The following is a 27,863-nucleotide window of genomic DNA, read 5'->3' as shown; positions in this document are numbered from 1 at the left end:
TTTTTTGATAAGGTGCATGGGACGAACATACCCTATATAGAACTGGACCAAATTTGAAGCCCATATATACAATTTTGGGTGAATCATTGTCTTCATTTCGGCCCATATATACAATTGGGTCAGTTAAAAAGTATAGTTAAAAAATGTATGATTGGTCTTAGTTTTGGACTGAAAGTACTATATGCATTTTATCATGATCCAAAGTGACCAACCATATTCATATGTGAACACCTAATCCTAAATTTCCTCGTAAGAACTAGATGTGAACCCTAATTTCATTTGGACATAGTCTACTCTAGAGCTATGTGAAAGATTATCGTTACTTTTCCCATATGATTAGTCCGCAAAGCCACTATTTCTCGTCGATCATGGGAAATCACAAACTCGATCAAAGTTCATTATATTTATGACCAAGTTTGAAGAATGTGGGAAGAAATCCAGAATTCGACAAAAGATAGTCCCATTTGTAAGTGACACAGGTTTTATGAGAAATTTTTCATTTATAAAAATGTGACTGTTTTTTGTGAAAATTCCAAAATGGCAAAATAAGACTCTTTTTTTATCTGTATCCATATAAAGAACCATAAATGAATTGGCATTTGGCAATCAAAACATAAGTAGACAATCACACTAAATTTGTCTTTAGAAACCATGCAATTAAAATTTACTACCATTGTAACACTTTATTAGTTTCATTGAGTCACCAAAGCCATGCCTTTGCAATTCATCAAAACTAAAGCATTTTCCAATCCTGCATTTGCTCACCAAGCTCGAAAGCAACAATATCCGCACGCGCACTGATAACACTAGCAAATGTACATGCACTTAACCTTTCCCAATCCCTCATCGCCTTAAGCAACGCCTTCTAATTATCTCCATTTTGACAAAAAACGGCAATGATTGTCGTCCACGAGATACTATCTCTACGTGGAATTTGATCAAAAACTCTCATGGCCTCGTCCATTAGCCCATTCTGCGCATACCCATATATCATTGTGGTCCACGAGATAATGCTTTTCACTCGCATTTGATTAAAAACTCTCTTTGCCTTATCCATTGATCCATTTTGTGCATATCCTTGACAGACATTTGATCAAACAACTATTAGATTATTGCTCTTAATATTGCCCTTGATCATTAGATTTAGAGTGACCAAATTCTTGAGATATCTCCAAAGCGATTACAGTAAAAATCTAATCTTCACATATAGACTATAGGAGTACAATAAATGGAACTTAATCTTTTGAGATTGATACAAATAACTTTATTTTATTCACCAATAGTGTCCACAATTACAAACACCACCTTGGTAGTTGATAAAGCCATTACATTTGCAAACAAAGTAAACATATATCCATTTTGGGATCTTCTTGTGTTCAGATTAGCTGCATAATCTGACTCATAGTCCATTAAGATACCTCATAGTCCATTTTAGAGTGCTCTCCAGTGCTATTTTCCAAAGTCAGCCATGTACCTGCTTGTAGTGCTTATAGCATGAGCTATATCTGGCCTTGTACATATCATCATGTACATCATACTACCAACTATGTTAGAGTAACGGATAAACTCCATCTCCTTCTTCTCTACTTCACTTTTTGCTTAGATTCTGGACCACCAACTGCTTCTGCATAGTCTATCAACCGATTCTGGACCACAAACTCTATCAGCTCAGCTACGTGCAAAGCATAAAACAGCATTTCACTATCTCTATATTTGTTCTAATTGTCTCTGAGAGCATCTGCCAACTGGTCTGGTTATGGTGGTGACTGTAACTCAGCATCTTCACTCTGAGAATCCCCTGTGAGATCCATGATCTCACTTTGATCTTTACGGAGTATTAAACTGACGTGCCTCCACCTCAAAGTGAGCATCAATTGCATCTGCTCCAGAACTACGTTCACTGTCAGATTTCTGCTCCAGAGAAGGCATTTTCTGTAACGCCCCGGAAATTTTAAACCCTAACCTTGGAACCCTAGAATTTAATTGTTGATGACGTGGAATCGAAATGCTTTAATTGCGTGAGAAAAGTCTATGTTGAAAGTTTGAAAAGTCAAACTTATTGATTTGATGATGTGGCATATGTTTTATTTGTTGTTTATGTGGCAGATAATTGTTTAAGGGTGAGTGAGAATATTAGAGGAAATTTCCATAAATGCTTGTCACCCTAATTCTTGTGAATTTCGAACCCTAGCCCCTTTTTGTAGAGGATTTCTATTTTTCCGGATTTAATTTAATCCTTGGGGTATTTATTTAAATTAAGTTCTAAGAGCCAATTATTTCCTTATTTAGAACACAAAAATTGAGCCCCCCTTTGTTCATAGTGATTTTCGAAAATCACTATAGTTGGGAAGGAAGGAATTTATTTTATTTTATTTGATCCCTTACTTGATTTCCTTCCATACCTAGAATATATTTATTCTACCAAATCTTTTCATACTTCAAGAGATCTTACCTAACTTTATTCCAATTAATATTCAAAAATCCATGCCTTATTTACAAGGCATAGAAATCGGCCCCTACCTTATTCCATGGAGGATTTTCCTTATTTTTATTTTGCTCCATAATATCTTATTCTATATGGAAAAATACCAAAACAAAATCTTGACTTTATGGAAAGCCTTATTTTCGAAAATAGGGAGATATTGCCATCTCCTATTTTTGTTAATTTTCCTTCTCTACTTCACCCTATTATTTTATTCTATTTATTTATAAGGCAAAAGATCTTACCAAATATTCTATTCTTATTACCTAAAGATCTCTTTGGACTCTATAAATAAGAACCAACCCCAACCCTAGCCCCCATAATTTTCGAAAATCCCTCCCCCATATGCTCTCTCAATTTTCTTCCACTTTACTCCATAAATCCTTCATCTTTTGAGAAGAAATCGAAGTTTAATCCGTGGATATTGAAGAACCAAGCCTCTACTTTATTTCTACCGATTGATTTTCTCTAAAAAGGTATTTTCGTTTGAGAGTTATGTTGTTCTTCTTCTACCTCTTCTTTTCTTTTTCTTCCAACCGATTTAATCGGTGTTCTTGAACCTTCATGCATATTAATTGAGAGAAAAGGGATAAGAAGGGATATGAGAACATGTGTGTGTGTGTGTGTGTGCCGAGAGTGTGAGGTGTGTGTGCGTCGTGTGTGTGTGTGTTGTGCGTGTGGTGTGTGTGTGTTGAAGTGTGTGTTGTGTAGTATGTGCTTGATGGCTAAATACTTTTGCATGACATACGATGATAGATCTAGGGTTGAGACGCTAAGAAATATATGTATGATAAACGACTTGAAATTTGTAATTCTTGATGAGTGTAACTCGAAATCTCTAAGTTATGAAGATTTAGGTGAAACGTTGGGAAAGAGGGAAGTAACGAGACATGCATACGTTGAGAACTATAATTGAACCTAATTTGTGAATATGTGCCTATGTGAATTTAAAGGTGAACCCTCGGTTGTGAAGCCAGATAACGGAAAAGCGAAACTACTTGAAATCTAAGCAGTCGAGGTGGGATTTACTCTAAAAACTCTCTTTTTGTTTTATAAAGTATTGTATGGCGATATAAGGGTGGTTTAACTGTTATGCCATGCCTATGTTTGTTTGATTGCGATTGTTGGATATGTTATACGAATTCGGGTCTGAGTATGGGCCACAAACCCTCCCAGGCTGTGTACACGAGGGGATCGTGAGCCGTCCTTACTAGTCGGCCGGTCACGTGGGCGAAAAGTGTGGCCACACTTTCGTCGCACATGGATATGATTGTGATTGTGGAATTGTGATGAGAAAATGGGAGATATTTGACTGGCCAGTCTATGAAAATATATTTTGTGATACTCGTGCTATTTCTTTTACAACTGCTTAAAACTCGAGTTCACTTGGTAAGGGTGGCATAACTTAATAAAATGTTTTGGCAATGAGCCCACTGAGTATTTCAAAATACTCAGCCCTGCATGTGTTTTCCTTATGTGCAGGTTGAATGATGACGAGCGGTGGCGGGTTTTGAGCAGCTTACTTAATGAATATGGATATGTTGAACTCTAGGTGTAGTTGTGTCACCATACATAGTTATGCTTTTTCTCTTGGTCGTTTTCCGCTAAGTTTTGATACTCTGATATTGTTTCGGTTGAATGGCACTCTTTTCTTTCGTTTTGAGGCCTTAGTACTTGTTTGGTGATTCCACTTTGGATATTATGTCGTACATTTAAGACCTTTGAACCATTTATGACATCTTCTTCATTTTCTCTCTTTAAATCTCTAGGTCAAGTCTTTACTATTATTTACTCTGATGTTTCTCTCTAAATGCAACCCTAGCCTATATTTATTTCTTTGGAGTCGGTTGGGTAGCAGTTCGCCGCATTTATTGTACCCTAGGAGGGCGGGCTGTTACATTTTCTCTTCTATGAAAACCACATCTCTACTGACTAATATTTTTTGATTTCCTGGTATGGGTTGAAATTCTGACCCAACCATGTTTGGCAAAAAAAAATTGATTCAACAGTATATTTGGTCAAAATTTTGGTCTTACTTCAATGGAAATCGAACACCCTTACTGTTCCGCTACATGTGAAGCATGTATGTTGATTCAATGTAGTTATGTGTATGGGAAAAGAAGGAATATTTATTTCCGATGACGAAGTGTAGCTTAGTTGGCAGGGTGCTTCCTCTCTGAACAATAGGAACAGAAGGGATGTCATGCAAGTGTCCTTATAAATGAATTTACAAGTTAAGGTGTTAAACCCACGAGCAATAGTTATATTGCTGCACTTAAAATATTTGGTGATGTCGTTAGGCTCGTAATTATGGATGAGAAATTTAAATACAAAATACAGTATATGAAGACTAAACATAAAATGAACAATCAATTAAGTAAACTGAACAATAGGCTGGACGACATGGTCAAAAACAGAATAGTGGCAAGAAACTACTAAGTTTGAACAACTAGCAATTTTAACTTCTTTTCTTCCCCAAAGGCCTCGAACCTTTCACACACTTAAAATAACAAACAAAATCACCAAGATCAATGAACCGAAAGTAGTAAGTTAAAGACAAAGATTTTCAGATCAAACACTCAAGATCGCAAACAACCAAAGAATATGCTAAAATTGCTTAGAGAAATAAATGCACTAATATGCTCTTTAACTAGCTCCGATTTCCTAAACTAGAGAGTTAAGAGGTTGGGCAATGGTTCCAAAACAAGTGATACAAAGGCAATAAATACTGCTACAAACTTCACCCCATGATGAGCAAAAGATCATTGTCCAGATTGGGCAACTTAGTCTGTTCAATTTGCTTCCTTTTATATGCAAGCGGATACATAAACACAGCATGTTAACGAACTTGGAAATCTATATACACCGCTTTATATGGCCATAAGCAAGAAACATACCCGGTAATTTCGGTATGTAGATACACGCACATGCAATACATGGAAACAAGAGTGTTTTCCACAATGCATGTTGGTGGATCGCGCGGAGAAGATGAGTATGGCGTTGCAGAAAAAATGAACGACGCAAGAAGTTACGTGGTTCGGTGTTACCACCTACGTCCACGGAGGAAGCTGATCACAATCTTATTCAAGTGTCAAAAGATTACAACACACTCCAAACTACAAGAACACTCAAACACTCAACCAAGAATCTGATCACAACACTCAAAGCTGATAATCCTCTCTTAATCTTGATGATGCCTCACTTGGAAAGTGCTCTCTCTCTGTAGCTTGTGTTGAAGAACTAATGAGAAGGAAGTAGGCAGTTATCATCTCATATATACACTCGGTGAAGCTGGCCGCCCTTCAACCATTTTAACCGCTTTTCAAACTCTTCTCTTATTTGCAAATTAGCCCTCCGAACTTTCACTAATCATAAGTTCCACCCATCTACAAATCTCCACCTTGGAGCTTATGAACAAAATTCTTGATCAACTCCCTCAATCCCCACTGCTTCAACACTCAACAAGATTGATCAACTCCAAGCAATGCTTCAGCTTGGAGCTGGGTATTGATTTTGTGAGCATATATGCTGCATTCTCCTCTCCTCAGTAGAAACTTTAGTAACCTCAACCGTGCCCTTGTTTACTTCATCTCTGATGAAATGTAATCTTACATTCACATATTTACTTCTCTCATGAAAGGTTTGGTGCTTGGATAAACAGATGGCACTGCTATCACACCTAATCTCCACAGGCTTTTGTTCTATCCCAAAATCAGCTAGAATCCCCTTGAGTCAAAAGCTTTCTTTAACTGCTTCTGCCAAGGGAATGTATTCAGCCTCAGTGGTGGATAAAGCTACCGCAGGCTGCAAATTAGACTTCCAACTCACTATACTTCCATAAAGACAGAAAACATAGCCAGATTGAGATTTCCTTGTATCCACACTTACTGCATAATCAGAATCACAGAAACCAATCAATGCCCTCTCCTGATCCTTCTTTGCAGCCTCAAATGCAATACCATAGCCAGTGGTTCCCTTCATGTATCGATGTCATCCAAACCAATGGAAGGTGGTTCACTTCCCCACCAATTAACAGGATGTGACTCCGACCAGTCAAACCGCGGCGACAAAGGCTGAGTTTCAGATTCGTCAAACACCACATCCGGAGGTAAAGTTTCAGATCCGTCGAGTAATGGGGACGACGGTAGAGTTCAGAACCATAGAAGCCCTCGGACGAATCTTCATGCTCTGATCCATCGATACCCTTAGATGGAGCTTCATTTCTAGATCCGTCGAGAGCCTTGGACGGAGCTTCAGTTTTAGATCCGTTGAAACCTTTGGACGGAGCTTCAGTTTCAGATCCGTCAAAGAACCAGTCGGGGGGTGTCGGACCTCCAGCCCCGTCGTCGCCAATGAATGGTGGAACACCGTGAACCATGAATCGACGAGGTATTTCTTCGTTGTCTACCCAATCTGGCGGTGTTTCAGGGACGACAGTGTCCGTCAATTCGGAGGGAGGCGGAGTGGATAAGGCTGAGGGCCGAGGGGGGAGGCGGAGGAATCGATAGTGAGATAGTGAATGAGAGAGAGAATCGAGAGTTGACTGATGCCATTCTAGGCATCAATTTCATTTTTTTTAATTGTAAATAATGGCATTTTATGTAAATTCAGCCAAAAATAAGGGCATTTTTGATGTACAAATATAGTAAGTAGGAAGTGTTACTTTTAGTCGGGACCGAAATGGAAAAAAGTAATTCTTAATCGGGGACGAAAGGAGAATTATATTTATGGTTTGAAAGAAGTATTTGGAGGAGTAGTACTTATTAGATTTTGCAATCCATAGTTGACACCTCTAATGGGGAAGTTAGATTTTTATGGTATGATTTTCTTTCCTTCTTCCTAATATATGGAAAAGATATGATTTAAAAATATATTCATGATTTATGGAGAATTAGGAAATATTAGATGACATGGACATATCTGTATCATTTTTCATTAATATTATGATTTGTATAATTCAATATTTTTTCTCCTTAAAGTAAATAATAGGCAAAATACATACTTAGGTCCTTATACTTTAGTCAAAATGTTCATTAGGTCCTTATACAATTTTTTTGTTTTAATAGGTCCTTATATTATTCACAATATTTTTATCAGGTCCTCGTACAATTTTTCGTTTTAGTAAGTCCTTATACTTTTATCATAACATTCATTAGGTCCTTATACAATCTTTTATTTTAGGGACTTTTTTTACATTTATCTTGGATAATAATTTAAATTTAATTAAACTTAATGAACTTTTTAATATTCCACTATTTAACTTAGCATAATCTATAAATATAATATCATCTTGTTATCCAATAATCTCAATAAGTTGTAGAGAATAATAAAAAGATTAACCGTGATGATTGAAGATTAAAATCGAAGTTTTTTTAGAATAATTATCCGAATTTTCAATTGATTATTTATATTGAAAGATACGTTTCCTAAATATTTATAATTGTAATGACACGGGATTTATGTCACACTTGTGTAATGACACGGGATTTTAGGAGGTTTTGTTTTGTGTGTTAAATGGAGAGAAAAATATATTTTTTATATTAATGTGAGAGCGAACTTTTTTCAAAAATGGAGATTCGACATCTTTTGTGGGACAAACTAAGAAGGAAAGTGTGACATCTTTTATTGGACGAAGGGGGTATTATATATTATGATTAACTTAAAAATTCAGTTTAATAAAATTACTAGATTCATTAAAATAAAATATTTATCTTAATTTTATCTAACTAATTGAGAATGTAACTATATAAAAGTATTAACTAGCACTATAAAGTAATATCATAATATTCAAATAAGATATGGTATATTAATAATAATAGTATAAGAAACTATTACACTCAATCTCAAATAAATTAGAAGAAAGAAGAAAGTGGATGAATAAAGAAACAAATATACTTTAAAGAAAATGAGAGGATAAATAGATTGAATTGTCCTTCATGGCCTTAAGGGTACTTTGGTCATGAAAATATTGGAAATAGCCAAAAAGTAGTTGAATTGATATTAACTTAGAGTTGATGAACCTCAAAAGATATTATGAAATGTTACGGATCAAATTAGCTCATTTAAGATAGTTGATGTACTAAAAAAGATATTCCCTCTATTTAATAATCTTATAATCAATGTCGAACTAATTTTTTAATTCATTTTAAGCTGATTTTAGTTTGTTTAGTTCATTTTAAGCTGATTTTAATTTATTTTAAGAGTGTTTTACTAAGAGCATTTTACTTCATTCTTTCTAAAATTTATTTTGGTTCGACATTTCAAAGTAGTTTTGCATATACTCCGATGATCTAATAATTCATTGTTATTGAAATTGCTTAATATTTCAATAAATATATAAATAAATTAATCTGAACTCTGATTTTCTTTCCTTCCTAATATATGGAAAAGATATGGTTTAACAATATATTCATGATTCATGGAGAATTAGGAAATAATAGATGACATGGACATATCTGTATCATTTTTTATTAATATTATTATTTGTATAATTCAATATTTCTCTTTACATCTTAAAAATAAAGTAAATAAAAATGCTCGAGTTTCGATTACAGTGGAACTAAATTGAACTCATTCACTTGAATCACTTCCAATTCAACTTCCGATTCAAAATCCTTAGCTCAATTTCTTCTCAAAATCAGGTTGATTCGTGGCTATGCGTTCCAGATATCTCCACACCACCATCGTACGACACCGGCGATGCCCAGAAACGCCCCCTGCGATGCCCAAAATCAACAAATTTACGGACTCAGACATGGTGAAATGCACGATTGCTATCAGAAACCATCTGCGCAATGGCCGATGTGACGCCGCGTTGCGTTTATTCAACTCCATGCCTCGCAAATCTGAGGTAATCTACGGCACTATGATATCTGGCTGCTTTTCCAGTGGCAATGTTAAACTGGCCCATCAGCTGTTCGATGAAATGCCTGTTAAGAATTTGGTGGCTCAGAATATAATGATCAAGGGTTATATTAAGAACAACAATCTCAGTGCTGCCCGAAAGCTTTTTGATGAAATGCCTATCAAGGATGTTTTCTCGTGGAATACAATGCTGTCTGGTTATGTGAAAAATGGGTCAATGGATGAGGCAAAAAGAGTTTTTGATGGAATGCCTGTCAAGGATGTTGTGTCCTGGACTGTGATGTTGTCTGGTTATGTGAAAAATGGGTCAATGGATGAGGCAAAAAGTTTTTTTGATGGAATGCCTGTCAAGGATGTTGTGTCCTGGACTGTGATGTTGTCTGGTTATGTGAAAAATGGGTCAATGGATGAGGCAAAAAGAGTTTTCGACCGAATTCCGGTCAAGAATGTTTTCACGTGGAACACGATGATGTCTGGGTATGTACAAAATGGGTTAATGGATGAGGCAAAAAGTTTTTTTGATGGAATGCCGGTCAAGGATGCTGCCTCGTGGGATACAATTTTGTTTGGTTATGTGAAAAATGGGTCAATGGACGAGGCGAAGAGAGTTTTTGATCAAATGCCGGTCAAAGATGTTGTCTCGTGGAACACAATAATATCTGGATATGTGCAGAATGGGTTGATGGATGAAGCTAGGAGAGATTTTGATCGAATGCCAGTTAAGGATGTTTTTTCGTGGACCACAATGATGGCTGGTTATGTGCAAAATGGGTCAGTGGATGAGGCAAAGAAAGTTTTTGATCAAATGCCAACCAAGAATGTAGTCTCATGGAACGCGATGTTGTCTGGGTATGTACAAAATGGGTTAATGGATGAGGCAAAAAGTTTTTTTGATGGAATGCCTGTCAAGGATGTTGCCTCGTGGAACACGATGTTGGTTGGGTACTCGCAAAATGGGTTAATGGGCGAGGCTATAAAAGTTTTTAATCAAATGCCACATAGAAATTGTATCACGTGGACCTCTATTATAGCCGGGTATAACAAAAATGGAGATTACGAAGAGGCGTTGCTTATTTTTACTGAGGCGATGAATGATCGGGAAATGTTAAATGCAAACACATTTGCTAGTGTTGTAAGTGCGTGTGCGGATATTGTTGCTTTCGAGCTTGGTAAGCAAATTCACGGGCATGTTGTTAAAGGAGGATTCGCTGACTGCAATGTTGATAACGCTCTTGTTTCCATGTATTGCAAGTGTGGAAGCATCAGTGAGGCATATGAAATTTTCGATAGAATTGAAGATAAGAATGTGATGTCATGGAATACACTCATCGTTGGTTATGCTAGACATGGCTTAGGCCAAGAAGCTCTCCAACTTTTTGAGTCAATGAAACTATCGTGTATAAAACATAATGACATTACCATGGTAAATTTTACTTGTATTGTTTTTTTTATTTTCTAAATACTTGCGTTGATCGAGTACTCACTTGTTTTGATGTAGGTTGGCGTTTTAATGGCTTGTAGTCATTGTGGCTTCGTAGAAGAAGGAAAACATTACTTCTATTCCATGACCGAAGATCAAAACATAGTGGCAGATCTAAGGCACTATTCCTGCTTGATTGATCTTCTTGGTCGAACTGGGCGCCTAGACGAAGCTTACGACCTAGTAAAAAGCATGCCTTTTGAGCCACACGCGAATATATGGAAATCTCTCCTTGGTGCTTGCAAGAATCATGGAAATATAAAATTGGGTGAAAAGGCTGCTGAGATGCTGTTATTAACTGATCCATGGGACTCTTCGGTTTATGTTCTTCTTGCTAATTTGTATGTTGATTCAGGTAGATGGGAAGATGCCGAGAAGATTCGGTTAAAAATGAAGGATTCAGGTTTAAGAAAACCGATTGGATATAGCTGGGTTGAAGTGTCAAACAAGACTCACAAATTTTCTGTTGGAGACTTCACTCATCCTGAGAGTGAAAGCATATGCTCTTTCTTGGAAGAGTTGTATGTTAGGATCAAAGAAAACGGATATGTTTCGTTGACAAAATCAGTACTACATAATGTGGAAGATGAAGAAAAGCAGCATTCACTCAAATATCATAGCGAAAGGTTAGCTGTTGCTTATGGGATTATGAAGACACCAAGTGGAAGGCCTGTTTGTGTTTTTAAGAACTTGCGCGGCTGTGAGGACTGTCACATTGTGATGAAACTCATATCCAAGATCACGGGCAGATCGATCATCTTACGTGATAGTAATCGTTTTCATCACATTGAGGATGGTGAATGTAATTGTGGAGACTATTGGTGAAGTTCTCATATGCTTTGTTCTAAATTGATTCAGCATCTACATACCAAAAGTATCCAGGTTTGTTTACATGCTCTGTTTATGTAAACTCATTCACTTGAATCACTTCCAATTCAACTTCCGATTCAAAATCCTTAGCTCAATTTCTTCTCAAAATCAGGTTGATTCGTGGCTATGCGTTCCAGATATCTCCACACCACCATCGTACGACACCGGCGATGCCCAGAAACGCCCCCTGCGATGCCCAAAATCAACAAATTTACGGACTCAGACATGGTGAAATGCACGATTGCTATCAGAAACCATCTGCGCAATGGCCGATGTGACGCCGCGTTGCGTTTATTCAACTCCATGCCTCGCAAATCTGAGGTAATCTACGGCACTATGATATCTGGCTGCTTTTCCAGTGGCAATGTTAAACTGGCCCATCAGCTGTTCGATGAAATGCCTGTTAAGAATTTGGTGGCTCAGAATATAATGATCAAGGGTTATATTAAGAACAACAATCTCAGTGCTGCCCGAAAGCTTTTTGATGAAATGCCTATCAAGGATGTTTTCTCGTGGAATACAATGCTGTCTGGTTATGTGAAAAATGGGTCAATGGATGAGGCAAAAAGAGTTTTTGACCGAATTCCGGTCAAGGATGTTTTCTCGTGGAATACAATGTTGTCAGGTTATGTGAAAAATGGGTCAATGGATGAGGCAAAAAGTTTTTTTGATGGAATGCCTGTCAAGGATGTTGCCTCGTGGAATACAATTTTGTTTGGTTATGTGAAAAATGGGTCAATGGATGAGGCAAAACGAGTTTTTGACCGAATTCCAGTCAAGGATGTTTTCCCGTGGAACACAATAATATCTGGATATGTGCAGAATGGGTTATTGGATGAGGCTAGGAAAGTTTTCGATCAAATGCCAACCAAGAATGTTGTCTCATGGAACGCGATGTTGTCTGGGTATGTACAAAATGGGTTAATGGATAAGGCAAAAAGTTTTTTTGATGGAATGCCTGTCAAGGATGTTGCCTCGTGGAATACAATTTTGTTTGGTTATGTGAAAAATGGGTCAATGGACGAGGCGAAGAGAGTTTTTGACCGAATTCCGGTCAAGGATGTTTTCTCGTGGAACACAATAATATCTGGATATGTGCAGAATGGGTTATTGGATGAGGCTAGGAAAGTTTTCGATCAAATGCCAACCAAGAATGTTGTCTCATGGAACGCGATGTTGTCTGGGTATGTACAAAATGGGTTATTGGATGAGGCAAAGAAAGTTTTTGATCAAATGCCAACCATGAATGTTGTCTCATGGAATACGATGTTGTCTGGGTATGTACAAAATGGGTTAATGGATGAGGCAAAAAGTTTTTTTGATGGAATGCCTGTCAAGGATGTTGCCTCGTGGAACACGTTGTTGGTTGGGTACTCGCAAAATGAGTTAATGGGCGAGGCTATAAAATTTTTTAATCAAATGCCACATAGAAATTGTATCACGTGGACCTCTATTATAGCCGGGTATAACAAAATGGAGATTACGAAGAGGCGTTGCTTATGTTTACTGAGGCGATGAATGATCGGGAAATGTTAAATGCATCTGCATTTGCTAGTGTTATAAGTGCGTGTGCGGATATTGTTGCTTTTGAGCTTGGTAAGCAAATTCACGGGCATGTTATTAAAGGAGGATTCGCAAACTGCAATGTGGAAACTGCCCTTGTTTCCATGTATTGCAAGTGTGGAAGCATCAATGAGGCATATGAGATTTTCGAGAGAATTGAGGATAAGGATGTGATATCATGGACTACACTCATCGTTGGTTATGCAAGACATGGCTTAGGCCAAGAAGCTCTCCAGCATTTTGAGTCAATGAAACTATCGTCTATAAAACCTAATGACATTACCATGGTAAATTTTACTTGTATTGTTTTTTCGTTTTCTAAATACTTGTGTTGATCGAGTACTCACTTGTTTTGATGTAGGTTGGTGTTTTAATGGCTTGTAGTCATTGTGGCTTCGTAGAAGAAGGAAAACATTACTTCTATTCCATGACCGAAGATCACGGCATAGTTGCAGATCTAATGCACTATTCCTGTTTGATTGATCTTCTAGGTCGAGCTGGGCGCCTAGACGAAGCTCACGACCTAATAAAAAGCATGCCTTTTGAGCCACACGCGAGTATATGGAGTTCTCTCCTTGGTGCTAGCAAGAGACATAGAAATATAAAATTGGGAGAAAAAGCTGCTGAGATGCTGTTATTAATTGATCCATGGAACTCTTCGGTGTATGTTCAACTTGCTCATTTATATGCTGCTTCAGGTCGATGGGAAGATGCCGAGAGGATTGGATTAAAAAGGAGGGGTTTGGGTTTTGTAAAAACGATTGCATATAGCTGGGTTGAAGTGTCAAACAAGACTCACAAATTTTCTGCTGGAAACTTCACTCATCCTGAGAGTGAAAGCATATGCTCTTTCTTGGAAGAGTTGTATGTTAGAATGAAAGAAAACGGATATGTTTCGTTGACTAAATTGGTGCCGTATAATGTGGAAGAAGAAGAAAAGCATCATTCAATCAAATATCATAGTGAAAGGTTAGCTGTTGCTTATGGGATTATGAAGACGCCAAGTGGAAGGCCTGTTCGTGTTTTTAAGAACTTGCGCAGCTGTGAGGACTGCCACATTGTGATGAAACTCATATCCAAGATCACGGGCAGATCGATCATCTTACGTGATAGTAATCGTTTTCACCACATTGAGGGTGGTGAATGTAATTGTGGAGACTATTGGTGAAATTCTCATATGCTTTGTTCCAAATGAATTCAGCATCTGCATATCGAAATTACCGGGTATTTTTCTTCCTTATGGTCATAGAATGTAGTGTATATAGATTTCCATGTTCATTAACATGCTGTGTTTTTATGTGTTCCACTTGCCTAACGCTACCCATTCATTGTTTATTTGTGCTTTTGTTATAAAGGAAAAATGAAAGTAGAGTTTTCCCCCGTGTGTCGTGTGCACATGTCTTACTTAATTGGCAGGGGATGGAGCATTGGTCCCGAATGTTGAAGAAAAAGGGCACATCCGGTGATGACATGCGAAGAGGAAATAAATTGAACTAGAATTCAAACAACTGTTGATCTTTAAGTAGGGAGATTTTCGAAGTTGCATGATCTTTTGCTCATCATGGAGTGAAGCTTGTAGTAGTATTTATTGCCTTTAATGCTAAGCTTCTTTGGATCACTTGTTTTTGGAACTATTTCCCAATCTCTTAACTCTCTCTAGTTTAGGAAATTGGAGCTATTTAAAGGTATTAGTTTTATAATAAAATGTGAGTAAGAATGAGTTAGTGGAATATGGGGTCCTACCAAAAATGGTAAAAGTGAAATGGGACAAATTTTGGATGACGGACGGAAATGGAAAACTGGGACAAATTTTCATGGACGGAGGGAGTGTAAGACTAATATATAAAAGTATGACCCACATGCTACCAACTTTTTCAGCTCACTTTCTATTACATTTCTTAAAACCCGTGCCGAGTCAAATGGTGACAAATTATTAGGGACGGAGGTTGTATTAGTTATAGGGGAAGAAGCACTCTACCAACCAAACTGCGCCTTACGTGGGAAAAAGATATCCCTTCTATTTCCTATACACGTAACTACATTGAATCAAGGTATAGTATGTTTAGTATTTTCAAGGTACGTTTAAGATGTTGTATATTACTCCCTCATATCTCTATTAAATGTCTGATATATCATTGTCTGTTGTTTCAACACTCGACTGACCAACCGAGGTTCGATATTCTGTGTGAGCCATGTGAACACGCAGTGATCAGCTTGTTGCCATTGCGGAAAGGCTGGATTGGTTTGTGGCGGGGGAGGTGGCACTCCGGTTACGTGAGAAATCATTCCCCTGCCGCTTATAGCCGTCTTCATCAGGAAGGCCTATTCAGATTAATTTTCTCCATTCAATTTGCTTCCTCCGATGTGGAGGGGTTGTGTATCGATTTTGTACACAATGGGTTTTTCTGGTGGATTTTCTGTGTTCTCTGGTTTGGGTGTTGATGGTATCATCATGGCAAGACTTTTGCTCATGATTTCGGCAATTTGCCGAGCAATTTCATCCGACTGGGATGGGTTTTTTTCGTCTAACATGGTTTGTTTTGAATGGTTTTCTGCAGATTTGGCTTAAGGTCGAGAAAGGTTAGGGACAGTGATGAAATTTTTCTGAGTCCTGCTCTGATACCATGTTAAATGGTGCAGAAAACATTGTGGAAAGGAAGAGGGGAAGAAACAATTGTGTAGAATAGGATGATAATTTCATTGTATAAAGCACCCTTTAAATAGGGATTACAAATAAGTAAATATGGTGGAACTAGTGCTCCAAGTATTCTTGGGCACCAAGCTAATGTATTTCTTAGGTACCAAGCTGATGTGTTTCTTGTCCTCCAAGCTTTCTTGATCGCCAAGCTAATATCTTTTCCTTTTTCTAACACAAAGATTAAGTTTCAGAAAAAGAAGCATAAAGTAATTTGCACTAAAATCCACCGTTTCTGAAAAATAAGCTCATAATTAACTCAACATAGATTATATTTTCTCTCACCACTTAACACACAAAGCAAAACAACATCAATCTTTTTTGGGACGAAGGAAGTACTTTTTATACTCCCTCCGTCCCATAAAAATATGGGCGAATGAGATGGAATGAGAATTAAGAAAAAAAATACTCCCTCCGTCCCAATGAAGATGACCCACTTTCCTTTTTGGTTTGTCCCAACCAAGATGACCTATTACTTAAAATAGAAACACTTTTATCTCTACTTTATTCCCCCTCTCTTACTTTACTCTCTCCTCTTAACACACAAAAATTAACTGCATAAAATCCCGTGCCACCCAAGGAAGGGGTCATCTTCCTTGGGACGGAGGGAGTAGTAAATTAAGAGAGAGGAGGAGAATGGTATGATAAGTAAGAGAGAGAAAGAGAATGATAGTTAAAGTAGAGTTAGTTGATAGTGAGACCTATAATATTAAATTGATATAACTTTCCAAAAATGGAATGCACATATTTTTATAAATGGAAAGTGCACATATTTTTATGGACCGAAAGAGTAATATTTTGTTTTGTTGGAAAAATGATTTGTGGTGGCGGAATTAATCCGCCACAGCTATGTTCAAATTAAAATCCGCCATCCGTAGGAATTCCGCCACTAAATTTTCCAACGGATTAGAGACCAACTGTATATTTTACCTGAACAATGTCTGTTTTATTCTTGCATCCTCTGCACTTGAAGCTAAGTTTCTTCAAATTAGCAATGGCGATCAGCCCACACCTCTCGCACACGTGCACCTTATACACATCGCACTCTGATCAAAGAGCCTCTCCTTGAGGATGTGCGCGGATCCATGAGCAATCATGCAGTCCCGCTCCATCTCCCCGAACCTCAAGCCGCCGTCACTAGACCTCCCCCTCAAGTGGATATTGTCGTCCACCATGTGCTTCAGCAGTTGGTAGTAGGTCGGCCCGAGGAAGATCATCGCGTTCAACACACGCCCCGTGTGCCCATTGTATATCCTCTCTAAACCGCGCATCTGTAGAAAATTGAAACTAATACGAAAAAATAAAAAATTCATCATCGTTTGACCCGACACATGAATGGTATATTGCTGCCTGTTTTTTTAATCCTTGAACTTTTTTTTATTGTCACATGGCAGCTGATTATTCGTCTACGTGTACAAATGATTGACTAGGAATGGTGGTATGGTGTTACTTTAAGAGGTGGTGACACCCTAACACTCCCTTATCAACATATTTTTATCAACACTCCAAATATATAATGACATATTTTTATAAAACACAACGTAATGTTGTCTTATTATATTTGATTTTGTCAAATTAGTTTCTGTTAATGTGAGACAATTAAGAAAAATTTAAAATTATGATTCATATTTCGATTTTATTTATGAGATCAACAATAAGAAGTCAACAAAAAATTAAAATGATACAATATTATGAAGAGTGAACTTCAAAAATTGGGAAAAAATTGTATTGTCATCAATTTAGTTTGAATTTCCTTTTTCTAAGGTCTAACAATCAAATTTTATGAAGTTTGAAGTTTCTGATGTTGGATTGAATGAAACATTGCATTGAAATTTTATTTGATGAACCGTCTTCGGAAGTAGAATTATGAAAATGGGCATTAAAATTTTTTTCAATCGTCAGTCCGACGTGTGGTCATACACCAAATATAGATAGATATTTGTTACAATCATGTGGATCAAGTTGGAAATCCTACCCTACTTAAATTGATGTTGATGGACACTTGAATGGATCTTGTTCGACTTCTTCCACCCATTCTTCCCATTCCATTGCCCATTCGAATGGGTGTTGATTGTTAGACGTCGCTGTCATAGTTGAGCTTGAGACAATTGTGACATTGGCGGCAGTTTATGAGACCAGTGCAGAGAAACGGACCTTAGTTTTGGATGGTGTCGGTATTGCCTTCGTGTCGTTTGCATTTTGGGGTCGCCTTAATCTTGCAAAGATACTCTTCAACTTTTCCTCGGACAATTTTTCACCAACGACTGGATTTTGATTTGTGGTAGTCTCCATTTTGTTGTGTTTAGGTGTATGTATTTGGTTTTGCAGGTTTTTATATAGGTTGATAGTGTATCATTAAATGAGTTAGTTGGAAGTTGGAAGTTAGAAGATACATTGAATCGAATGCGTCTTAACGCCTGATCTGATACGAAAATACAGATATGAAAACAATTTCAAATGCAGATATGAAAATAATTTCAAATGCAGATAGTAATTTCATACAACAGAAGATAGTACTCCCAATAATAGTAATATCAGATGCCAGTATACAAAACTAATATCAAATTGGGTATAGTTAATATTACATGTCATACGAAACTAATTTCACATGTAGTACATGGCAACTAATATCAAATTTACTGAACAAAGTGTGTACTACTAGTAGTATCAGATGCAGTACATGGCAAAAATAAAACACAATCTTCGTAGTAATAGATGTGAGAGTTATTGGATACCACAAAATACACAGAATAATGGATCAAGTAGATGGTTTAAGTACATAGGGGGATACTGCAATCCTACCTAAATACATACCTAAATCATCATCAGTCTGCACATCCAAGGACAAAAACAAACAAAAAAGAGTGGCAACCCAAGTATTAAAGGGTAGACACACAGACTGTATGTGATTTACAACAAAAACCAAGTAAGTTAAGTTTAGAGATTTGCAATTCCATTCACAAAAAACACAGTTTCATATTGGAGGCCAATTCAATTTAATCAGCCGCCTTCCGACGACCACATCTTTGAGCTTTCCGAACATGGGTTGATGAGGAAGCAGCACGGCTCGGGCCAACAGTTGTCTCCGTTGGAGGGCGAGGCGGTCAGTCCCTATGCGCGTCAGGCTGTTGACTCCCATGACCACTTGCTTGACTGCGTTGGCTGTTAGGTCCTGAAGGGTCATTCTGACAAGTCCGCCTATTGTGCCCAATTTGTCCACACCGACCGCATGAGAGCACTGCAGTTCTTTGTAGCGATTCAACTCCATTCTCGTGTAGACGTACCTATCAGCAAATTTAAATTGCATGAATAGTGACTGACGAAAACAAGATTATTTGAAACATCTAATCTGAAAAAATGTGTGTTACCTGAGGCTGTTCTCTCCTCAGTTTTCTTGGACGGCCACGTTGCCTTTTGGTGTTTGGAGGTCCAGCTCAAAACCAACTTCTGAAGACCTTGACCAGTTTTACATACCATTGACAGGGTACAACACATGCTCATATAGTGCCGCCATGCTCTCCCTAGCGTAAAATGATGATACAAAATTGGTAAGATTGTGCTTGCACCTGAGTATGGATGCTGCTGCATGCACGCAAGGAAGCCCACTGATCTGCCAAAGCCTACACGTGCATGTCCTATTGACTACGTTCACCACATACTGACCAGCCGGGCCAGAGACCTGGTACTCATTTTCCCCATTCCACAGGGCTCTCCAAGAAGTAGAGTTGGATGCTGCCTTATCTAGGATCTCTTTTATGACAGGTGGTACGGGGTACTTGTAGTTCTTCACCCACTGACCTCTTATCTGGATGCGCTACAATTGTTTTGTTCGAATTTCCTCCAACAACGACAGAATAGGTTTTTCACGTGCCTCAACGATCTTAGCATTAAACATCTCACACATATTGTTCAGCTGCACAATAATTTGAACATTAGATGATGGTAATTCTTGATTCACTACCCAAAACAGTGTTGTATATTTAAAACATGTGTTATACACTTAAAACTTGTTAACCTGTGTATCACATTTTGCATGTGCAGAGAAGAACGCCTTAACCCATTTTTCTTTTGGTGCCGCACCCACCAAATGCTCATAGGCAGCCTAGTTGTACACCCGAAGTTCATCCAATTTCTGCTTGAACACCTCCACAGTCGTGCTTTCAGATATTTGCCACATCCTTTTCTTCAACTCTTTACCCGAGAACTGCTTCTTAAAGTTGTTGTACATATGCTGTACACAAAACCTGTGCTCACTCTGCGGATACTTTTCAGCAATTACCTTCGACAAACCCTGTCCATGTACATAATGATAGTTTTTAGCTAGCAAGTCATAATATGAAATTGAAAAATTTTCAATTGCAATACTTACCTTCTGCTGATCAGACATGAAAACATATCGAGGGCTGTTTTCTGATAGCTGCAAGTCCTCATCTAGATGCTCTAGGAACCATTGCCACTGCTGATAGCTTTCAGTCTCACAAACAGCCCAAGCTATAGGCCACCACCCATTGTTGTGATCGACCCCGATGGCAGTCAATATTTGTCCCTTATACGTCCCTCGCAAAAAACATGCGTCAAGGAAGATGATAGGTCGACAGAACCGTTTCCATCCAATCTTTAGTGGCCCTAGGCAAATATAAATACGGAGGAACCTCGGACTTGAGCTCGGTGTACGTCTATGATTCTCATAATGTATCTCAACAGTCGAGCCGGGATGCGTTCTAAGCAGCTCATTCTTGTAGTAAAAGAGCTTCTTGTATTGCTTGTCGATGCTCCCAAATATGCCTGCGAGGGCGTGCCCCTTAGCCCTGTATGCCTTCATCCGACTAAGTCTGGAACCAAACTGCTCATCTACACATTGTCTGATTGCAACCAATGGAATACCCGGATTTGCTTTAATCTTCTCAGTGAACTGTTTCCCCAACCACTTAGTTGTGATCCATTTATTTTCTTGAACCTCTGAACATATGTGAATATGCTCCCTGTTCAATGATTGCACCACGTAGTCTCCATTTTTTTCCTTATTATGTAGACAAACCAAGGGCATTCACCATCAGCCCCACGGCACACAATTCTCAATCTTGTATCATCATTAACTTTTATATGAACGGGCCTCTTCGACATCACGCCATACTGTTGGAGGACCTCCCTAAAGAAGTCTCGGGTGCCGAATATATCTCCAACGCTAAAATGTGGCAACTGATCAGTGAGTCTGAACGGCTGTTTCACCACAGGACCACGTGTATGCGCTTCATCGTCTGAATCAACATCTCTCATCTCGGCATGGGCTATGTCATGCACCATGTCAGCATCTTCAGCCATGAGCCGGGATTCATTATTGTGAGCATCAACCAAAGGAGAGAATATGCGGCGTTTAGTTGTCTTCGAGGTAGAATTGGCTGAGGCTGCAGCGGAAGATGCGGCCGCGGCTGCGACTCTCTCAGCCTCGCGTTGTTTAGTCATTTCTTCAAAATAATCCATAAACATTTGTTCATCCCGACACATACTAGCTAGAGAAATGAACTGATCCAAATCTTCGCAGTCATCATCACTATTGATATCAAAACCCTCGTTATGCAGAGGGCAGTCACCTACATCCACGTCGTCATCGTAGTCCTCCACCTGGCCGTGTTGCAAGTTTACGTTCACATCCACCTCCGGTGTAATTCTTGTTCCTCCAGCGTTCACATCACCAATATTTGAGGTTTCTCTTCCCTCGTTTTCCTATGTGGTCACTTCCTCAACCACATTTGAAAAGCTTGTTTCTGCTACCTTGTTCCCAACCTCAGCACCGGGTGTGTATTCTCCTATAAGGTGTATATCTTCAAGCTGAGTTACCCGCACAAGATAATCCTCAAACCCAGCAGCTGCTTCAACAAAGTCTGGCACAAAATGCCCTTGTGAGTGTGATCTATATGTTACGTAATCATCTAACCGATCCATAATTGGCCTGTAAACATCATCCTCTATCTGTGCATTACAAACATTTGCAACTGGAGGTGGTTCATCCGGTTGTTGACATACTTCAGTTGGCTGCAAAGTCAACCAAAATGCATTTGTTAATCATCTCATCCTCAAAACCAACACAAAAATAATACAAAACTAATATAAAAAATAATACAAATTCAATCACGGACAATAATAATACCTCATTATGTTGGGCAGCCTCAGATGTATTTTGACCTTTATCTCCAACCGATGGTCCAGCTTGATCTTGGAGTCCTCTCCCCCCAAATCCTGTCTCAACCTTCAACATGTAAAGCAACACTGTATTATCAAATTCTGTATGCTATACATGAAAACTACTACTAAAATGCTAGTCCTCCCAATCCAAGCAATTTAATTTCAAGGAAAGTACCTCATCAACATGAGACACATCAACAGCAACAGTAGATGCAATCTGAACTTCATCAGTTTGTTCATTATCACATGTTTTTTCAATGTCAAACTCTTCTCCAGCATCAACCTGACCCTGAGCTCCAACCTCATCTCCACCCTCACCTTGTAGTCCTCCCAACGCTCTGTCAACCTTCAACATGCATACCAACACAACAGAATATCAAAATCCATATGATATGCCACAAAAACTAATATCAACATTACCATAATGTTGTCAATTCTAATGACAGAGGAGGCGGCAGTAACATCAGTAACATTACCTCATCAACATGAGACACATCTACACCAGATGAAGTTTGAACTTCTTCAGAAGCTTGTTCAACTGCTTTTGTAGGCTGCAAAGTCAACAATTTGTTAACCACATCAATCTCCTCCTCAAAACTAACATTACATAATATCAAAACCAATATGCATGAAAACTAATATCAAAACCAATATACATGCATAGCAGTAAGTGCAATAAGCATGCGGTTAACATGCATATCAATAGGTCACTCCACATTTAATACTTGTTGTACATCAACAACATCATCTCCCTCAATTGGATGTCCAACAGTAACAACAGTAACACCATCCACATCATCCTACACAGTAATGTCCACATTTAGATATGGTAGTTATTATAGTTATAAAAGAACCAAATAAAGCACCAACTAGGATACCTGAACCACAATAAATTCATCCATCAGATTTTTGTTAATAATTTCATTTTCCCTTTCTTTAGGCTTCCATCCCACACATGCTTTCACCAAGCTATCAACGAGATATTTTTCAAACTCGGGTCAGGTTTATACCACCCTAACATAGGTGTTTAGTGGAATAGCCTTTGCAGGTGTTTGTGGAATAGTCTTTGCCTTCTTCCTAGTCGGTTTCGGTACCCCCAAATCGGGCTCCTCTATTTCTTCAATCACAACACTACTAGACGATTTCGATTCTCCAATTTTTTTAAAGAACTCAATTTGGTCCTCTTGTTGTCGTGCCCGAGCGTCTGCAGGTGTAATCTCAAGCACGTAGATGTGAATGAGCCTCGATTTCGAGCTACTAGTAACCTTCATAAATCGAGAGGCATCGTCTTCGTCGATGAGCGGATCATTAGGATGCTCAATTTCAGTACCCACGTATCCATCATTGAAATGGGGATGACAATAGTAAGACTCACATATAGCGTGTCTTGGATACTACCCAACTCTGATCATCATACTTGCCAATTCGAACAGGTTAAACTGCAATATGCTCACGTAGTCGATGTAGTTTAACAACCCCGCAATATAACCTCCACCGCGAAACACACCATGGTGGTGAAGAGCAATTGTAAAACAATCAGGCCTATTCTCTATTCAAAGTCACGCAAAACAACAAAATCCATTATTAAAAAATGCCAACCTTTTTCGGATGCATAAATTCGACAAATGTTCACAGAACCCTAACCTTACATAATTACAATTTTTTCATTTTTTCAACTACATAGCCAAACACTTTTAAAGGATAAAATATGTACCATATTCAAGCTCCGGCTGGAAGATAGAGATATGTTCACCACGGAGTTGACATGTCTCCTGATCAAGGTCTATTATCACCGGAGGACGGCTAGGGCCAGCACCACCATTGTTCTTCATATTTCGACTCGACCCAGGACCATCATTGTTATACGTATTTCGATTAGACCCAGCACCATCATCGTTATTCTTCTTTCGTCCCCTTTTTTTCGGCGTCATCACGGTCACTGATTAGTTCCCTTCGGGATTGTGGTCGGCGATACAACTTTTGTGGAGTGGGCACCGCCGATTTGCTTGGTCACCAGTTACGACAGACAGGAGTGAGAGTGAGAAAATGCATATGTTAGAAGCAGGAAAATGATTTGGAAATTGGAGGATTGGTGTGAGGGAAGGAAGATGAACGATAGAAAATGGTGGGAAGATGGAAGGGTTTCTCGAAAGTCACTTTAATTTTCCTCTCTCTCTCTCTACGTGTCAACACCCATATGTGTATAAATGAGAGTACATGCAAATCCGGGTGAGGCTGACAGATTGAAAAAGTTCAAATTTTGAAATGCCCAATATTCAGGGACTAAATATGATATGTCTTTAAAACCCGATATGATATTAGTTTTGTACTGCATCTGATATTAGTTTTTGAAACACTAATGTACTACGTCTGATATTTGTTTGTTGTACTACATCTAATTTGTTGTACTGCATCTGCTATTAGTTTGTTGTACTACATCTAATTTTGATATTATTTAGAGTTGATTTATACTAGTCATGTTATTATTTCAACAACTTTCATTTCGCCGTGGTTAATTAGCCAAATCTTCAAATCACAATTTTAATACCAGAAACTTCATACTTAACAATACATAAATCTTGTTAATCAAATTACATCAACTTAATCACTTCAAAACCCATTTCATACCCATCGAACAAAACCCATTTCGGCCATTAAACTATTCAAATCACAACAACTAAAACTTCAAACGTAGAAATGTTCATCCCCAAGATCACAAGCTGCAAATTAAAAGTCAAACTATGCACTTCAAATTAAAAGTCAAACTGCAAATTAAGTAACTTTTTCCCCAAAATCCAGCACTTCAAATTACCATTCTTCTTCGCAAAATGTTTCTTCATCAATACTTTCCCCAGAACATTGCAGTGGAGTACTTGTTCAATCCTACTTCATCAAACTGACCATAATGGCTACAAATGAAACCACCAACGAAAACCCAGCAACTAAGACAAGAATATAATCTTTCACTTTACTTCCACCTTCACACCACTTTGGATATACTTCAGAATGAACTTCGTCTTCGCCCAAAATCAACAAATTTACGGACTCAGACATGGTGAAATGCACGATTGCTATCAGAAACCATTTGCGCGATGGCCGATGTGACACCGCATTGCGTTTATTCAACTCCATGCCTCGCAAATCTGAGGTCACCTACGGCACTATGATATCTGGCTGCTTCTCCAGTGGCAATGTTAAGCTGGCCCATCAACTGTTCGATGAAATGCCTGTGAAGGATTTGGTGGCTCGGAATATAATGATCAAGGGATATATTAAGAACAACAATATCTGTGCTGCCCAGCAGCTGTTTGATAAAATGCCAGTCAAGAATTTGGTCTCATTGACAACGATGATGTCTGGGTATGTACATAATGGATTAATGGACGAGGCTTGGAGAATTTTTGATCAAATGCCAGTCAAGGATGTTGTCTCGTGGACCTTGATGGTGTCTGGTCATGTGAAAAATGGGTCAATGGATGAGGCAAAAAGAGTTTTTGATCGAATGCCGGTCAAGAATGTTGTGTCATGGACCACAATGATGTCTGGTTATGCAAAAATGGGTTAATGGACGAGGCGAAGAGAGTTTTTGATCGAATGCCGGTCAAGAATGTTGTGTCATGGACCACATTGATGTCTGGTTATGCGAAAAATGGGTTAATGGACGAGGCCAAGAGAGTTTTTGATCAAATGCCTGTCAAGGATGATATCTCGTGGAATGACAATGATGTCTGGTTATGTGAAAAATGGGTTAATGGATGAGGCAAAGAGAGTTTTTGATCGAATGCCGGTCAAGAATGTTGTGTCATGGAACACAATGATGTCTGGTTATGTGAAAAATGGGTTAATGGACGAGGCGAAGAGAGTTTTTGATCGAATGCCGGTCAAGAATGTTGTGTCGTGGACGACAATGATGTCTGGGTATGTGCAGAATGGGTTAATGGATGAGGCTAGGAGAATTTTTGATCAAATGCCTATCAAAAATGTTGTCTCGTGGAACGTGATGGTGTCTGGGAATGTTAAAAATGGGTTAATGGATGAGGCGAAGAATGTTTTTGATCAAATGCCGGTCAAGGATGTTGTGTCATGGAGGACAATGATATCTGGTTATGCACATAATGGGTTAATGGACAAGGCCAGGGGAGTGTTCGATCAAATGCCTATCAAGGATGATATCTCGTGGAACACAATTTTGTGTGGATATGCAAAGAATGGATCAATGGATGAGGCTAGGAAAGTTTTTGATCAAATGCCACATAGAGATTGTATCGCGTGGTCCTCTATAATAGCTGGGTATAATCAAAATGGAGATAACGAAGAAGCGTTGGTTATGTTTACTGAGGCAATGAATGATCGGGAAATGTTAAGTGCATCTGCATTTGCTAGTGTTATAAGTGCGTGTGCAGATATTGTTGCTTTTGAGCTTGGTAAGCAAATTCACGGGCATGTTGTTAAGGGAGGATTCGCTGACTGCAATGTGGAAACCGCCCTTGTTTCCATGTATTGCAAGTGTGGAAGCATCAATGAGGCATATGAGATTTTCGAGAGAATTGAGGATAAGGATGTGATATCATGGAATACACTCATCGTTGGTTATGCAAGACATGGCTTAGGCCAAGAAGCTCTCCAACTTTTTGAGTCAATGAAACTATCGTCTATAAAACCTAATGACATTACCATGGTAAATTTTACTTGTATTGTTTTTTCGTTTTCTAAATACTTGTGTTGATCGAGTACTCACTTGTTTTGATGTAGGTTGGCGTTTTAATGGCTTGTAGTCATTGTGGCTTCGTAGAAAAAGGAAAACATTACTTCTATTCCATGACCGAAGATCACGGCATAGTTGCAGATCTAATGCACTATTCCTGTTTGATTGATCTTCTAGGTCGAGCTGGGCGCCTAGACGAAGCTCACGACCTAATAAAAAGCATGCCTTTTGAGCCACACGCGAAAATATGGAGATCTCTCCTTGGTGCTAGCAAGACTCATGGAAATATAAAATTGGGAGAAAAAGCTGCTGAGATGCTGTTATTTTTTGATCCATGGGACTCTTCGGTTTATGTTCTTCTTGCTAATTTATATGCTGATTCAGGTAGATGGGAAGATGCCGAGAGGATTCGGTTAAAAATGAGGGATTCAGGTTTTGAAAACCGATTGCATATAGCTGGGTTGAAGTGTCAAACAAGACTCACAAATTTTCTGCTGGAGACTTCACTCATCCTGAGAGTGAAAGCATATGCTCTTTCTTGGAAGAGTTGTATGTTAGGATCAAAGAAAACGGATATGTTTCGTTGACAAAATCAGTACTGCATAATGTGGAAGAAGAAGAAAAGCAGCATTCACTCAAATATCATAGTGAAAGGTTAGCTGTTGCTTATGGGATTATGAAGACGCCAAGTGGAAGGCCTGTTCGTGTTTTCAAGAACTTGCGCAGCTGTGAGGACTGCCACATTGTGATGAAACTCATATCCAAGATCACGGGCAGATCGATCATCTTACGTGATAGTAATCGTTTTCACCACATTGAGGGTGGTGAATGTAATTGTGGAGACTATTGGTGAAATTCTCATACAATTTTTATTTGAATTTGTAATATTATAATTCCTTATGCAATTATAGTCGACGAAGCTGCAAAAGTCACAGTCGAACTTGAAATTGTCATCTTAAGTGGCAATAACTTTTTTGCCATCTCTTGATAGCTTTCAATGACCAAAATTCAAAACTAAAGG

General features: G+C 38.5%; 1 protein-coding gene and 2 pseudogenes across 1 annotated transcript; all 3 read left to right on the top strand.

Annotated features, from left to right (window-relative positions):
• The first annotated feature begins 9,060 nt into the window (after nucleotides 1-9,060).
• Nucleotides 9,061-11,703, top strand: LOC125193742 (pentatricopeptide repeat-containing protein At4g02750-like). Its single transcript, XM_048091611.1, has 2 exons — nucleotides 9,061-10,769; nucleotides 10,845-11,703. Exons 1-2 carry the CDS (start codon nucleotides 9,138-9,140, stop codon nucleotides 11,649-11,651), a joined length of 2,439 nt encoding a protein of 812 aa, XP_047947568.1. The 5' UTR covers nucleotides 9,061-9,137; the 3' UTR covers nucleotides 11,652-11,703.
• A 55-nt stretch (nucleotides 11,704-11,758) lies between these two features.
• LOC125197536 lies at nucleotides 11,759-14,486 on the top strand (annotated as a pseudogene).
• A 10,664-nt stretch (nucleotides 14,487-25,150) lies between these two features.
• LOC125195600 lies at nucleotides 25,151-27,695 on the top strand (annotated as a pseudogene).
• The last annotated feature ends 168 nt before the right edge of the window (nucleotides 27,696-27,863 follow it).

This window comes from Salvia hispanica, chromosome 6, assembly GCF_023119035.1.
Source record: "Salvia hispanica cultivar TCC Black 2014 chromosome 6, UniMelb_Shisp_WGS_1.0, whole genome shotgun sequence".
Lineage (NCBI taxonomy): Eukaryota > Viridiplantae > Streptophyta > Magnoliopsida > Lamiales > Lamiaceae > Salvia > Salvia hispanica.
The sequence above is the reverse complement of the archived record's forward strand: the minus strand, read 5'-3'. Positions and strand labels throughout refer to the sequence as shown.